General features: G+C 60.9%; 1 protein-coding gene across 6 annotated transcripts in view; it reads left to right on the top strand.

Annotated features, from left to right (window-relative positions):
* NFATC1 (nuclear factor of activated T cells 1) overlaps positions 1–15826 on the top strand; it is a 96083-nt gene that overhangs the window by 37173 nt on the left and 43084 nt on the right. For all 6 annotated transcript variants that reach the window (XM_038525723.1, XM_038525724.1, XM_038525725.1 and 3 more), the window contains exons 5-8: positions 1879–2081; positions 2629–2801; positions 4778–4918; positions 13982–14037. In XM_038525723.1, the coding sequence (XP_038381651.1) occupies positions 1879–2081; positions 2629–2801; positions 4778–4918; positions 13982–14037 (573 nt within the window). The remainder of the gene's footprint in view (positions 1–1878; positions 2082–2628; positions 2802–4777; positions 4919–13981; positions 14038–15826) is intronic.

Raw genomic sequence — 15826 nt, 5'->3', positions numbered from 1 at the left:
AGGGTGAAGACATTGCTGTACTTAGAACAAATGTTGTGAGGCCCTGGGTGCAGGTGGTGACAGGGAAATGGGTGCTCGTGGACAGACCTCCGGGCAGCGTGACCCGGGCACAGCTGGCCTCTTCAATCCGACCTGGGGCTCCCCTGGGGGCTTGGGCTCTCCCCCACATGGGAAAGAGGTGCATGCACTTGGCATGTGGATACCTGCATTCTCTGGAGACGAAAGGTTTGCCACCCGAAGCTGGGCTGGCCTTACCTTCCTGCCTCCTCGTGGCAGCTGATGGGCATGCGCCACTCACATGCACCTCTGATTCCATAAAGAGCACCTTCCACCTGAGGCCAGGGGAAACGTGGGGTGCAGACAGGAGTCTTCAGAAGCAAGCGCTCAGCCTGGGGCCTTTTGTGTTCCCATGGCATCTCGCTGGCCAAGGAGGCAGGACAGTGATGGTGAGTGGCCGGCCTGCATCCCATCTGAGGCCACGGCTGCACCTGGGGAGCCCCAGACCTGCCCGCTGTCCCGTCAGCCTCCGTCAGCCTCTGGGCTGCTGTTCCTGCTTCTCAAGTTTATTGTTTTCAAATTGGGATGTCAACACGAGTATAAAAGCTGCACCAGTATAGGCGGGATATGCGTGAGGCCTGAGCCCTGTTGCCACGAGCCTGGCCACGGCCCTGCCGCCTGCACAGAAACCTCCCGCTGGTTCACACGGGAGCCCCATCTGTCCCCCCCACCCCCCTGGCTGTTCGGGCCTGCACTGCAGGGCAGGTCCCTGTGACCCCATACCAGCCTCCTTGTGTGGGTGAAGTGACCTCAGGGTGCCCTCCCACCTCCCTGGCCCTGCCACATGCCCCTTGGGTGCCCGCTCTGTAGCAGGTGCTCTGGGGTGTCACGCTCACAACTGTGCTCCGTGGGTGGGATGGCAAGGACGTGTGTCTGCTCCTCAGGGCCATCCTTCCGTAGGTTCTCAGAGAGCCCCCCATGCCTGCAGGTCAGGGTGCTGGCTGCTGGCCACACGACTGCAGGCAGGCAGCTGGCCTCCAGGCTCCTTTGAGGCACTGGTAGCCCCCGGCCCCGCGGGGTCATCTGGCAGCGGCGTTAGAGCAACTGTCTGTTGTCGAGGAAAGTGAGTGTGACTAGGAAACGCAGAGCCAACAGCTTGGGATTGCCAGGCCCTTCCCAGGATCCAGGCCCTGCTATGGGGCTTCCTGCCATGGCTGGGGACATGAGCTGGGGGCACCAGGGCCGCAGGGAGCCCTCACCTGTCCCAGGGGCAGAGTGGCCCTGAGCAGGGCAAAAAGGGGCCAACTTTGTGTCTATCTGGAGTGTCCTGTGTCATCAGGACATCAGGACAGGGTGCAAGGGAGAAAGTACCCTATCCTGGGGGTGCACATGTGAGTTTTTTAGGGGGAAGTTTTCTGCAGACGGCTGAGTGCTGTTTCTGGGAGGCGCCAGCAGCATGTGGTCTTTATAGCGGACAGTGTCACAAGCTGCCAGGGAGACACATGAAGGGAGGAGGTGGGCTGCAGCGGGAGGCTTTGCGGGGACGCAGAGCCCCTCCCAGCTGCTGCCGGCATCTTGGGTGCTGCTCAGGGTGGTGCCGTGGCATGTGTGCAAGATGTGCATGTGGGGGGGGCACACGTGGATGTGTGTTTGAATGGAGGCAACAGGAATGCTTGCAGCTCACATGGGTCTAGGACCATTAGGGCGCCCTTGGGGTGGTATTCCTGAGTCCTTCACTGAGGGGCCGGGCTGCAGGGGTACTTAGCACCAAGCACCTGCTGCATGATTCCCTAGCAAGTCAGCCTCTGCTTGTCAACGTTTCAGTGGTTCTGGGCCGTTTTGTGCGCAGGTGCTTACCTGGGACTCTTGTTCTCTCCGCAGCTTCACGGCTACTTGGAGAATGAACCGCTCACACTACAGCTGTTCATCGGGACGGCCGACGACCGCCTGCTGAGACCCCACGCCTTCTACCAGGTGCACCGGATCACAGGCAAGACTGTCTCCACTACCAGTCATGAAGCCATCCTCTCCAACACCAAAGTCCTGGAAATCCCACTGCTGCCTGAGAACAACATGCGAGCCATGTAAGCCGTGCCTGCGTGGCTGGGGCACTCAGGGCGCGTGGGGCAATGCCGGGCAATGTGGCCAGCATGCCCGCTTCTCCCCTTTGCCCTGGCCCTGGGCTCGGCACCCCACAGATCTGTAGGGTGACAGGTCTGTAGCACCTCAATGGCCGGTCCCGGCTGCCTGTCCACCATCAGGTTGCCCTCACCTCCTGAACATGACACCTGTTCATTTTTGGGTTCACTGGTGACCAGATACAAACGCTGCCTGTGGAAGGAGTGCAGTGCATCCAGGCAGGTGTCTCCTGGGAGGCTCTGTCGCTGCTGCCGCGAGTGGCTCTGAGGCCCGGCAGGCCTGCCCTCTGTGAGCTGACAACTGACCCTCCTGTGGGTGGCAAGGCCCATCCTCATGGCTCTGCCCCTCCCACTGACTCCTCTGGACGCTAAATGCAGTGCCATTTCCCCGTGCGGGTGTGTGGGGCTCCGTGGGCCTGGCAGGGGGTGGAGTGGGGCACCCTGAGCTGCACATCAGGGACTGATGACCCGTGTGGACTCTTGTTCTGGGCAGCGTGGACTGTGCCGGGATTCTGAAGCTCCGAAACTCTGACATCGAGCTGCGGAAAGGGGAGACAGACATTGGGAGGAAGAACACCAGGGTGAGGCTGGTCTTCCGAGTCCACATCCCGCAGCCCAACGGCCGGACGCTGTCCCTGCAGGTGGCTTCCAACCCCATTGAGTGCTGTGAGTACCGGAGCCAGGCCTGTGTCATTCTCTCATTTCTGTGACACATTTCCTGTCCTTGTTTGTGTAGATGCATGGACTCTTCCCTCCTGCTTGTGCAGTTGCTTCTGTCTCCGGCCTGCCACATCAACCCCGTGGGGCTGCTGTGCAGGCATTCAGGTTTACGGGCTCTTGTGTGCTGCTGGCACCTGCCGCTGGCACCTGCAGGGAGGACAAGGAGGGGAGCTTGCTCAAACCTTGAGATGCATGCACGGGACCCCAAGATGCATGCATGGGACCCTGAGGTGTTTTCTCAGACCTCGAGGTGCTTGCTTGAACCCTGAGATGCATGCATCGGACCCTGAGATGCATGCATGGGACCCCAAGGTGTTTGCTCAGACCTCAAGGTGCTTACTCAGGACCCCAAGGTGCTTGCTTAAACCCCGAGATGCTTGCACAGAACACCAAGGTGCATGCTTGGAACTCTGAGGTGCTTATTTGGGACCCCGAGGTGCATTCATGGACCCCAAGGTGCTTGTTGAGACCCAAGATGCGTGCATGGACCCCAAGGTGCTTGCTAAGACCCCGAGGTGCATGCATGGAACCTGAGTGGGACTCGGTCGTCGGTCTGGTTGTGGGGTGGAGCAAACTAAGTTTGCTGGCCCACATAGGACTTGCTTGCCTTCCCTAGTGGCCCCTGGTTTTCCTTACTTTCATCCTTTGTGTGATTCAGGAGCATCCAGCCTTAGGCTTGACACCCTGCTCCTGCAGGGGCTCCATGACCCCTGGCAGTGACTTTGTTGACTTTTGTCGGCAAGTGAGGTGATTGACAGAAGCCTCACAAACCCGTGTGCAGTGGCTGCTCTGGGGGGCGGGACCCGCAGAAGTCTTTGCAGGGTCTGGCGGGACATGCGGCCCACTGTCATGAACAGTGCGGTCACTGTCAGAACGTCTGTCACGGGGTGTGGCTGTCACAGGACACTCACCTGCCCACCTTAGGGAGCGTCTGGGTTTGGTTCCCTCACCTCTGACCTGAGAGTCTGACCCAGTTCGGTGCCAGGACTCCCCAGCCGTGGCTGTGCCTTGTCCCCTGACCCCACGAAGCCCCAGGGACTTCCACCCTCCAGCCCACTAGCTGCAGGAGAACTGCTGGTGTGGAGCTGGTGGCAGAAACGCCCGTGCTTGCCACTGTTTCTGCCCAGAAAGTTTGGGTCGGTGGCCTCACTGTGCCCTGTCATCCCCAGATGACCCAACTGCCCTGTGCTCTGGTCACTGCCTGTCTTGTCCCGGCCCCTCTGGTCCCGCGGCCCAGACAGGACCGAAGCCCCAGGCCCCCCCGTGCAGACACGGGGCCTGCACGCCCACAGTGCCTGGGGAGGGTCTCCCTGTGGCTCCCAGCTCTAGGAGCCCACGCTCTGCTCACCGTGACAGGAGGTCCAGTCGGCTGCTCCTCCCCCGGAGGCTGTGTCTGGGCCGCACACAGCCGAGGGGCCCCTGGAGTGGAAGGCTCACAGAGGACATGCAGGTGCACGCACGCATTCCCCCACAGAGGCTCTCCCACAGATGCACACATGCACGCGCACGCATTCACCCCAGGGAGGCTCATGCACAGACTTACATGCACGCGTGCACGTATTCCTCCCCCACCCCACCCCCAGGCTCACACACAGACGTACACGCGTGCGAACACGAATTCCTGCCTCCTGATTTCCCCATGTGCACAAATTGGATGTGTAATCACCCTGTGTGCGTGGTCACACGAACCTGCGTGGGGCTGCTGCCTCTCATGCAGGAGGCTGTCCTTAGGGTGGCCAGGATGCCGCATGCGGTTGCCCTAGTGCTCCGTGTACGCACCGCGCCCCCTGCCCCAGACCCTGAGCAGCTGCCGGGAAATCCAAGTTCCTGACCGCCTGGCCGAGCCCGGGCACCCACTCAGGCTGCTGCGCGATGTGGGGCCGGGGGCACATGCTCATTCTCCCTGTTCTGACCCCATGCAGCCCAGCGGTCGGCCCAGGAGCTGCCCCTCGTGGAGAAGCAGAGCGCGGCCAGCTGCCCCGTCCTTGGCGGGAAGAAGATGGTCCTATCTGGACACAACTTTCTGCAAGACTCCAAAGTCATTTTTGTGGAGAAAGCACCAGGTACTTCCTGTGCGAACAGGCCGTAGGAGTGTTTCCCCGCTCTGGGCACAGGTGGAATTGGTTCCTGGTGGTGGAGCATGGCCACTCTGCGGGTGTCTGTGTGCTGGGAAGCAGGAGCAGATCTCCTAGCTCTGCCTGTGTCAGCGGGCTGCCTTCCGCACGCTGGCCATGGCCCCTGGCCCTTTGCCTGGACTGGATGGAGGGCGCCCTCCTGGCTGTGCACAGGCCCTGCCCCGGGCCACCATGCATGCCGTCTTGGGAAGCACTGTTCTGCTCTGTGGAGACAAGGGCTTCTCGTCTGGCTGAAGCCCAGCCGTCTTGGAGGCAAGCGTCTGGATGCGGGGCAGCGTGGCAGGCGGTGGGACCTGTACCTGGACCTGAAGCCTCGTTCTTATTGGTGCCACAGATGCAGAGGCAGGTGCTGCTGCTGTGTGAGCCGTGGCACTTGGGTTCTCAGCCGTTCTGCGTGTGTGTGTGTAGACCACTCCAAATGTGTAGACGTCAAAGTGGGTGGGGGCAGACCTCGGTGTGGGGAGTGGTGGGGCATGGTTGCTGCATGTCTCTCTTGTCTGATGTTTGGGCAATAGGCCCCTGGGTGTGCTGCCAGGCAGATGTGCGTGTGTGCGCAGCTCCTGCCCCGAGAACCGTCTGACAAGAGGCCCCTGGGCACCCATGCAAATCACAAACAAGAGCCGGTGAGAGGGTGTGTGGGGCTCGCCTCTCCCAGAAGTTCTCTGCAGCTGATTTTGGAGCTGGTTCCCTGCCAAGCATGGCCAATGGGCATGAGGTCCTTCCCCCTTGATGGGGCTGCTGCCGCTGGGCTGTGTTTTCTCCTCCCCATTTCCTGCAGAAACGGAGAGTTTTCCAGAGAGCACCAGTGCAGGACCCACGCTGATCACTAGAAACCAGGCCAGTGATTAGCATCCACAATGAGGTCTTGATTTTGTGCAGGAAGCTTAAGTGCCTCCATCAAAACGGGCTTGAGAGTTCTGCGTGTTCAGCTCAGTCATCCTGTGTAATCATGCACATAATTGGAAAACACGTTGTGAATTATGGAGAAAAACAACAAGGCATAATGGTCAGAATTTGCGTTACTGGAACACCTTTTTTTGGAGGAGGGTAATTTTGAAATGGTGTAACCATTTGAGCTTTGTATAAACAAGCATGGGTGGGGGGTGCAGCCATGGCGTTCTGCTTGCCGGGCTGCAAGGAGATGCACTGAGATGCAGCCCCAGGTGGCACTCTCCTGGCTGCCACCCAAAGGAGAAGCCCATGCGCCATCACCTTGGCGCCAGGATGGGATCATGGGGTCTCCTGGAGGCTCCCTGCTTTGTGGGCACTGTGAGGCTGCTTCTCAGGGCAGGTCCCCCCGCCAGCCGGCCCACTCATTTCCAGGTCTCTGCTCCATGGCATCACAGTGCCACGTGGAGGTTGGCCGCCAGCCCACAGTGTGGGGACCTTAGTCCCTAGGTGCGTAACCAGCGCCATCCTCACCCAGGGGCCCTCCAGCCACTCCCTGCAGCAGCCTGGCGTCAGGCGCACGGCCGGCAAGCTGCAAGCATAGGTGGCAATGTGGTCAGAGGCCGCAACTGTTGTGAGTGGGTATGAACACTGTGGTTACACCTCTGGACGCTGTCACTGCTTGTGTTTGTATTTAAATGAGGTGGTTTGCATCTCATGCAAGTCACATTTCCAAGAGAAGGAAACCACTTTGACCTCTGACTCCTGGCGGAGGCGGCACTCCACCTCACATGTCCTGATGTGCTCTGTAACTGTAACTGGGCTTTTCCTAGTTGATGTTTTGGAGAAAACACTAAAGTCAATTCAGGTTAAAAGCGCAGCTGTCCTGCAGGGCTCTGATGCAGCCGTTGGTCTCTTGGGAAGTTCAGTCTTCACGCTGCTGCTGGGCCGGTGCCAGGGTGGCATGTGAGCCGGCAGGCCTGAGCCCCACCATGGAGGCCCACGGGCTCCCAGCTCTTCCCGCTGGGACGCTGCTCTGGGCATCTCGGGGCACCTACCGCCTGCATCTGGGCCTCCCAGCAGCCGCTCTGGGCTTAGGGCACCCGCAACCCAGGGCTTTGTGAGGGTCTCAAGGAGTTCTTTCTGTTCGAGGGGTGCCCACAGCTGCTGTACCTCCTGGAGGGGTGCACTTCCCCACACCCGCGGCAGGAGCAGGTCAGAGATGGAGGGGCGTGGGTGCCTGTGCTGAGGGCAGCATTGGCAGGTCCCTGGGGCCAGCCCAGATGGGAGGAGGGGCTGTGGAGTCCTTGTGAGACGTGTCACAAAGACTGTGGAGGGCAGCACGGCGCTCTGGCTGTGTAAGTGATGGTGCTTTCCAGAAGACCATCAAGATTTTGGGGGGAGTCCTTTCCTGTGTCTCCCAAAAGGTCCAGGTGTCAGGATACCTTTCCTCCGAGGATTCGGATCCGGTTTGTGGCTTCGGCGTCAGAGGGCACTGCTGAGGACAAGGCAGCGTGTGACAGCCTGTGGCTGAGTGTCCGGTGCAGGAGGCCCGGCCTCAGGCCGCCAGCCCCACATGTCACAGACATACCAGCATGGGACGTGACTTGCTGACCTTCCCCCATCTGTAGCCGCGAAGATGACTGGTAGCACTTGTGTGTGTGGACTAAGTCATGTATTCGTACATGCATGCATTTGTGTCCACCCAAGGGACGCGGTCGCATTGAGTACACATGAGGACAGCATGAGCCACATGGGCTCCCTGCCGCTGAGGCAGGCCAGAGGCAGAATAGGTGAGCGCAGCAGCAGTCTGGGTGCATCAGACTGTCGTGCTCTTGACCCCAGGGCTGTAGGGGGGCGTTCCCTGGGGTTCCCGTCTGTCATCCTGCCATTACTGAAAACTATGAGTGAAGCCTGTTTTGGCTTCTCTGCTGCCCACAAACCTCACCCAAACTTGGGGGCCTCCAGCAGCAGCGCCTTCTTTAGCTGGACCACACCCAGGGTTGGTGGGGGGCGCTGCTGTGAGCTGGGGCCAGCTGCCATTCTGTGCATCTAAGGCCTGGGCTGCTGTGCCCAGACATGGGCCCCCTGGGTATAAACGTGGAAGCCAGTTGGTCAGGCTGCAGTGTGGGTGCCATTCCAGCCCCAGATCACTCTTCATTGGGTGCTCAGCGCTCCTCCCCAAGAAGCCCCAGGTGGCTCCCCTGAGGGTTGGCCTGGGTCCCTCCCCTTTGGTGGCTTCCCAGGTGACCGGCTCCTCCTCAGTTTGCTGGGCTGAGCCACCCACGGGTGGGCCCTCCTGGGAGGAGGCTCCCACCCCACCCTTGGTCCCAGGTGGGGGGCGGGGTGGAGGGGCTAATGATCGGAGGAGGCAGCGTTATCCCCCACACTCCCCCCACAGTGTGTGCCACAGGGAGCGGGGAGGGCGCTCAGAGCGGGCCATGAGCCTGAGTTCCCGAGCCTGCACTAGCTCCACCTGCGCAATCCCCTTCCCCTCATCTCCCGACTTCGTTCTGAATGCCCCACATGCAGGGCCATGGCTAAGAAAATCCTTTAGAGGTGACCAGATTCCAGACTCGAAGGCCGACACGGGCCTTCCCTGGTTGGTGAGCTTCGGGGTCTGCACACCTCCCTCCCTTGGGTTTGACACATGCCTGTTGCTCCTGAAGCAGGATAGTGGCTCCTGTGCTACCAGAAGCTTCTCTGATGTGGGGGAGGGTTGAAGGCTGCTGGAGGGGAAAGCACGGACTCTGGCCCGTAGGATCCCTGAGCTGCGTGTCCAGGCCTCACGTGTGTGTGTGTGTGTGTGTGTGTGTGTGTGTGTGACGTGGTCGCTCCTCATCTCTGCCCCCCACCCAGTTCTAGCGACTCTCAGGACATCCGCTAGGGATGACTTCATGTTCAAGATTGGGTCTCAGGCCACAGTCCGGAGCAGAGCACACCTGGGAAAGCCCCTCCCCACAGAGTGGAGGCCGGGGGGTCCTGTGCAGCTTTTCTTGTTGTCAGGTACTCACCGGCTCACACATAGGCCTGGACTCAGATGCCAGTTTAGGTGTGGTGTGTGTGGTGGGCATTGCTGGAGCATGTGTGAGCACGTATGTGTGTCAGAGAGAGAGAGCACATGTATGAGAGCAAGTGTGTGTGTGAGCAGGTGTATATGGTGGGGATTGTTGGACCATGTGTGAGCACGTGAGTCAGGGAGTGTATGTGAGAGCAGGTGCATGTGTCAGAGTGTGAGAGCAGGTGTGTCAGGGTTGTGTGAGCAGATGTGTCAGGGTGTGTGAGAGCAGGTATGTGTGTGAGCCCACTGCCCCGCCCCCCCCAGCCAGGTTGTGCGGCCGTGACACTGCCCAGGAGCCAGGGGCCCGCTGTCTCTCCGCCCCAGCCGGGCGCAGCTGGGCACAGCCAGCGGGGTTACATCCCGGGCCTTGGCCATCTGGGCTCTGGCAGCGAGGACTCAGCGGCAACCTCTGGCACCCACCTCTCCCGCCCTGGGGCAGGGCTGTGGCCTCAGGGCTGGGGTCCCATTGCCTTGGCATGCTTCTTCTGAAGGGTTTCTGGGAATTGCCCAGACATGGACACCGCCGGCCAGTGGTGGGGCTCACGTACGTGCAGGTCGTGACTTGGTGTGGGGAAGAAGGCATCTGCTCTGAGTTTTCCGGGCGTGGACATGGGAGGGGGCAGGAGGGGGCGGGAGGGGGCGAGAGGGCCCACCTATCCACAGAGACAGCTGTGTGCCAAGGAGGTGACTTCCACGGGCAGCGTTCTTGGGCAGGTGGGGGGCAGCTTGCAGCAGCATAGCTAGCAGGTACACCCACCAGGGCCTGGCTGCATGAGGCAGCAGAAACAGTTGGCGCCCTCGGACAGTATCACCTGTGACTGTGCAGGACCGGTGATGCTGGAAGCCACCCTCCTGTCCTGCTTCTCTCCCCGGGTCAGGCTTCTCTTCACTGATGCCCCAGGATGATGCGCCCTGGTGCCCCCTGGGGAGTCATGGTCTCACCCCTCCCTCACAAGGCTCTTCTGTGGGATGCCAGCATGACCTTGGGCCTCCCCTGTCCTTCCTGGGGCATGGCGACCAGCACTGGACAGTGCAGGGGGCCCAGTGTGGGCAGGGGGCCCGTCCACAGGCCTTGTGTCCCTGCCGGGAAAGGGTTGGCACCAGAATCCTTTCTCTGGGCTGGTGGCCAGTGTTTCCCTGTGGTTTGACCCAAACTGCGCCCAGGTGCTCCTGTTTCAGCACTGAGGTCACATCCAGAGAGTGGGCTCGGGTCCCTCCCCAGCAGGAGAGCTGTGTTCCAGGTCCTGCCCTCCCACATCTACTGCAGCTCTGGGTCTTGATGGGAAAGGAGAGGTGTGGAGAGGACGCTGCTGGGTGAGGTGGCACAGGTCACACACAGGTTGGAGAACTGACATTTTATCTGTTTTGCTGAGATATGACTGAGACCACGTGGCTCATCCACTTAAAGTTCATTGGTCTTTGGCTTATTCAGAGCCAGGTAGGTGTCCCACTAGTTCTAGAAATTCCCAGAAGCCTTCATCCCTGTTCCCCCCAGCCTGGCAGCTTCAGAGCCACTAGCTGTCCCTGTGGACGCTGCCCTGGACGTGCATGGTGTGGGTCCCACTGTGCCCAGCTCCATGCCCCAAGCGGCCGTCTCCCAGGGATTCCCTGCAGGAGTGCATTGGAATCTCGTCCCTTTGAAGGCTGAGTGGCGTTTGTCATGTGCATGGACCATGTGGGCTTATCCCTTCAGGGTAGACGCTGGGGTGGTGCCCAACTTGTGGTGCGGGTGCGCCAGCAAGAACGTGTGCTCCCTTCTCTGGGCGGGTGCCCCAGAGGGGAGTCTGCTCGTGGAGAGTCACCCTCAGTGAGGATCGGCCAGGCTGAGCCCACGGTGGGACAGTGATCCTAGCTCACCCTGGAGTCTCTTCTGCGGGAAGCGGGCACCCCAGAGTGTGAGGCCTGGGAGTGTCTCGGGCATGGGGAAGGGTGAAGACCAGCTGCAGGGGGGCACTCCCCTGTGTGGGACCCATGTGACCAGAACAGCCCCAGAGCACCCCCACCTGCCCCCGTGTGGGCACCCGTCTTTGTGGCCCCCACAGGAGTGTGGAGCGGCCCCCCATGTGCACCCCGCCGTGGCCTCCTGGGGTCCTGGTGTGCACCCGGCGGTGTCAGCAGCCGGCGGCCATGCGGGGTGGGGACCGTGTGCACGTGGCCCAGGCGGCGTCACCTGGGCTGCAGGGAAGCTGCGATTCCATGTGACGGACCGTTGGTCTCTCCACCCGGGACTGGCAGACCCCGGCACGGTGCTGAGACTTGGTGGGAAGCCAGGCAGGGCTCTGGAGCGCTCGGGAAGGCCGCCGACGCTCCCGCAGAGGCCGCCCGGGAGCGTGTGAGTCAGCGCTGGGCAGGGAGGCGAGCGGCCCAGGCCGGCTGTGGAAGCCTCCGGGCGGGTGTGGCGGGGAAGCCTTTCCGATGACTCACCCTGCAGGGAATTCCCTAATGATTCGGAATATTTTTACTTCTGGGCTTGCGCACAGTTTCCTACTGAGGACCTGGGGCTCCTGATAAGGCTGGAGCTCCTCGGCTCTTCCAGGGCCAGCCTTTCCCGTCCCTGTGGAGGCTGGGGCTTTGCTTAGTGCCTGCGTGGGGCCCACCTCTGGCTGGGCTTGGCAGAGGGGGCACCCAGGGGCTGGAAGTCCACAGGCTGGACGGTGGGGCCCATGCCACCAGCTCCTGGGGCGACTGCGACTGGGTCCCTGCTGGTTCTGGTGCACGTGGGAGCCGGCTTCACAGTTCCCTGGTGTACACGATTATCAGCCACGTCGAGTGGCCTGGGCACTGCCATCTTGGGCAATTGGTCTGTATCTGTTTCTATGTGGGTGGCAGCTTGCTGGGGATCCTCAGTAAAACAGGCCGTGCCCCTGCCTCTATGGGCTGGGCTGTGATTCAGTCACAGATACGAGGACTCAGGGAACACAGGCCCAGAGCCCAGGACAGGTGCGCAGAGTGTGCTGGGAGCCCTGGGCCCCTGAGACCTCCAGGCCCTGCCCTTCCCGCCTTCCAGAAGCCTGGTGGTTGACAGGAGTGTCTGGAGGCTCTGCTTGTGCTCTCTTACTCTGCAGTTAGTGGGGCAGGCCTTGGGAAAGCTGAATGTACACGCACAGTGGGCCTTGCCAGCCTTGGGCTGACGCTCTGACAAGGACCGGTGCCCGCAGGCCCAGGAGGCTTGTGCTGGGTCCACAGGCGCCGTGCTGAGCCTCCCAGCAGCAGATGGAGGCCGTGCCATGGGCAGGAGGAGCACTTGGGTCACTTGCTTAGGGAACGGGGTCGTTTCAAATCCTTAAGTGGTGGGTGGGGCTCCTGTCTGCACGGCCTGGAAGGCTGCCTGGACCCCGGCCCCTGCCCGCAACCCCAGCCCCTGGCCAGCCCCCGACCCCAATCTCCAGGCACAGCCCCTGGCCCCCAACCCTAGCCCCTGGCCTCCAACCCCTGACCCTGGCCTCTAGGCTCAGTCCCTGGCCCCACCCTCTTGCCCCTGGTCCCCAGCCTCTTGCCCCTGGTCCCCAGCCCTTGACCCTGGCCTCCAGGCCCAGCCCCTGGCCCCCAACCCCAACCTCCAGGCCCAGTCCCTGGGCCCCAACCCCGACCCCTGGCCCCAGTCCCCCGACCCCCATGGCTCAGGATTGCCCATCAGCTCAGGGGCTGGGGGGTTAAGGATGCTTCGGCGTTCCGGAAACTGTGATGCTTTGTGGGAGTCTTGGTTGGTGCCTTTGAGAATGGCAGAGTGTATTTTTAGTTTCCGATAATGTTTTCGTGGAGGAGACAGGGCGGCTGATCCCCTGGGCCCTGGTCTGCATCTTATCGCTGAGTGGGTTCATCTGGTGGGTAGTTGGCACTGGGAGCCCGGGCATCCCGAGAGGCCCATGTGTCCTGGCACGCCGACGTTGCTCCGGGCTCTGTGACTCATATTTCCTCCTGCTGTCTCCACCCTCCACCCCTGCCCGCCCTGACTGTCAGGCAGAAGAAGGAGATTTTGTCTAATTTATTTATAATTTAGGATCTGTTACACACACATACACACAATCTCTTCTTCGAAAACAGCAGGAGCATTGCTAAGCGTCTCTTGCTGTAGTTGTGTGTTTGGGGACAGAGTCACAGGAGAGGAGGAGGAGGGAGTCCTCAGCAGGGGATGCCCGTCTGCCGATTGGGGAAACGCCCGCCTGTCCCCCACGTGGCCGGCAGCCCTGGAGAGGCTCCTGAAGGCCCAGAGCTCAGTTCGCAGACATTCCCACCCCAGGCTCCCTGAAGCTCCCCCCTTGCAGGCCGGGACCCAAGGAACACTGAGCCCTTTCAAGGCCTATTGGGAGCCTTTTTATTATTTTTTTTTTTTGAAACATGCAAATGGCCACTGGGGTAAAGTTAAAAATACCATATTTTGCATTTCTGTGTCCTGATGTGGCAAGAAGCCATCAGAGAGAGGATTTTCTCCCTCAGCCGACCGCTGGTCTGAGCAGAGGCAGGACCAGGGCTCCCAGGCCCTCACGCGTTAGAACAACTCTGCTCCCAAAACACACGGGGGCTTTGCAGCCCTGGGTCATCTGCCCCTGCTTCCTGGCACGCACGCACCTTAGGCTGGAGCTGGTGGGTACAGGGGCCGGGACACAGACCTGGGTCAGCTCCCTGGCCTGTGCATCCTCTCCTGGGTCACGGGTGCTTCTCCTGGGCTCGCCTCCCTCAGAAAAGCTTGGCATGTAGAAACCACTCATGCCTGGCATGAAGCTGGGGCGGTGGGCCTGAGGACGTAGGAGGGGGTTGGATTTCTGGGGCATGCACTGCATGTGGCTCCCTCCTACAGAGGGGGTGGGTGGGTCCTTCGGGCTCTGCCAGGCTCCCTGCCCACGTCTGGGCCAGGCATGTCCTCTCAGCTGGTGACGCACATGTAACTGTTTGCTCTTCTGCGTTAACAGCCCGGGTGGCCCGAGCTGGTCAGAGGGCTGTGGTCCCCGGGGTCCCTTGTGCCTGGTCAGGGCTCACCGTCCAGGCGGGGCACTCGCCCAGGCACCCAAACTGATGGGCTTCCCTCTGCCTCTTCCCCCTAGACGGTCACCACATCTGGGAGACAGAGGCCAAGCTGGATAGAGACCTATGTAAGCCGGTAAGTGTGGCTGGACACGCAGCCCTGGGGGTGCCGGTGCTCTGGAGGCTGGGCAGGGGGTTCCTGCGAGCAGGAGTGACTGGGAATGCCAGACTGGATCACGGAGCCCTGCCTGACACAAGTGCTTGTGGGACACAACACGAGTTCGAGGAGGACAGCAGAGTGACCACGGGGGGCAGGACCCCACCTGGGCCCCACCCAGGAGGTGCCCTGTAAACCCCGACGGGACCACACACCCGTCCTTGGCCAGGACCGTGGGTGCACTGAGGGGCTCACGTCACGGGGCCACTGCCACCCTCTGGTTATCGTTGTGAGCAGGGAGGCCCCGGGAGCAGTGGCTGCTCCCGAGTCTCCAAGCCGCACCAGCTTCCACCAGTGTCCTTGGCATGACTTCTTGTCTCCCGTCCTCAGAGAATGCATGTCACTTCATAGACACTTGTTCTGAACACGAACTAGATGTGAAGTCAGATCTCGTGCCACTCAGAGGTGCTCAGTCTCTGCCTGTGAGCGGAGTGCTGGCAGGGGCCGGGGGGTCCTCATGCCTGCTCCATGCAGACTTTCTGCCCACAGCTGCTGGGTACTGCATGCACGTGTAGGTGCCTGAGAAATAACGTTGCCCCTGTGGTCGTAAGTAGAAGATATTCTTTGAGACAACACAGCTTCTCTGGCTTTGTGTGGCACGTGTGAGTGCAGGCGTCCTTCATCCCTGAGGCTTCTGGTGGCGTCTTTATGTTCAAAGTGGGTTTCTCCTAGGCTGCAAGTAGCTTGGTCTCACTTTTCACCCACTGACCATCTGTGTGTTAAGTGATATTAAAACTGACTGTTGCCATAGTGGGATTAACCTCTCCCGTCCAGTGTGCATGTGTTCTGCATGGTCCTTGGAAAAGCAGCAGGAGTCATCAGGCCAACAGCAGTTATACTGTGGCCAGCAGGTGACTGTTCACCTGAGAAGTTCAAAGTTCTTCCAAACTCTGTAGCTCACCCCTTGACTATGGACAGGCATGAGGTCCCCTAGCTCACCCCCTGGCCGTGGACAAGTGTGTGGTCCCCTAGCTCACCCCTAGCCGAGGACCAGTGTGTGGTCCCCTAGCTCACCCCTTGGCCATGGACAGGTGTATGGTCCCCTAGTTCACCCCCTGACCGTGGACAGGTGTGTGGTCCCCTAGTTCACCCCCTGGCCATGACAAGAGTGTGGTCCCCTAGCTCACCCCTTGGCCGTAGATAAGTGTGTGTTCCCCTAGCTCACCCCCTGGCCAGGGAGAAGTGGGTGGTCCCCAAGCTCACCCCCTGATCATGGACAGGTGTGTGTTCCCCTAGTTCACCCCCTGGCCATGGACAACTGTGTGGTCTCCTAGCTCACCCCCTAGCCGTGGACAGGTGTGTGGTCCCCTAGCTCACCCCTTGGCCGTGAATAAGTGTGTGGTCCCCTAGCTCACCCCCTGACCCTGGACAGGTGTGTGGTCCCCTAGCTCACCCCCTGGCCATGGACAGACCTGTGGGCCCCTAGCTCACCCCCTGGCTGTGGACAGGTGTGTGGTCCCCCAGCTCATCGCTGGCCATGGACAGATGTGTGGTCCCCTAGCTCACCCCCTGGCCGTGGACAGATGTGTGGTCCCTTAGCTCACCCCCTGACCATGGACAGGTATGTGGTCCCCTCGCTCACCCCTGGCTGTGGACAAGTGTGTGGTCCCCTAGCTCACCCCTGGCCGTGGACAGGTGTGTGGTCCCCTAGTTCACCCCCTGACCGTGGACAGGTGTGTGGTCCCCTAGTTCACCCCCTGGCCATGAC

The sequence above is a fragment of the Canis lupus genome, chromosome 1 (assembly GCF_011100685.1).
Source record: "Canis lupus familiaris isolate Mischka breed German Shepherd chromosome 1, alternate assembly UU_Cfam_GSD_1.0, whole genome shotgun sequence".
NCBI lineage: Eukaryota > Metazoa > Chordata > Mammalia > Carnivora > Canidae > Canis > Canis lupus.
The sequence above is the reverse complement of the archived record's forward strand: the minus strand, read 5'-3'. Positions and strand labels throughout refer to the sequence as shown.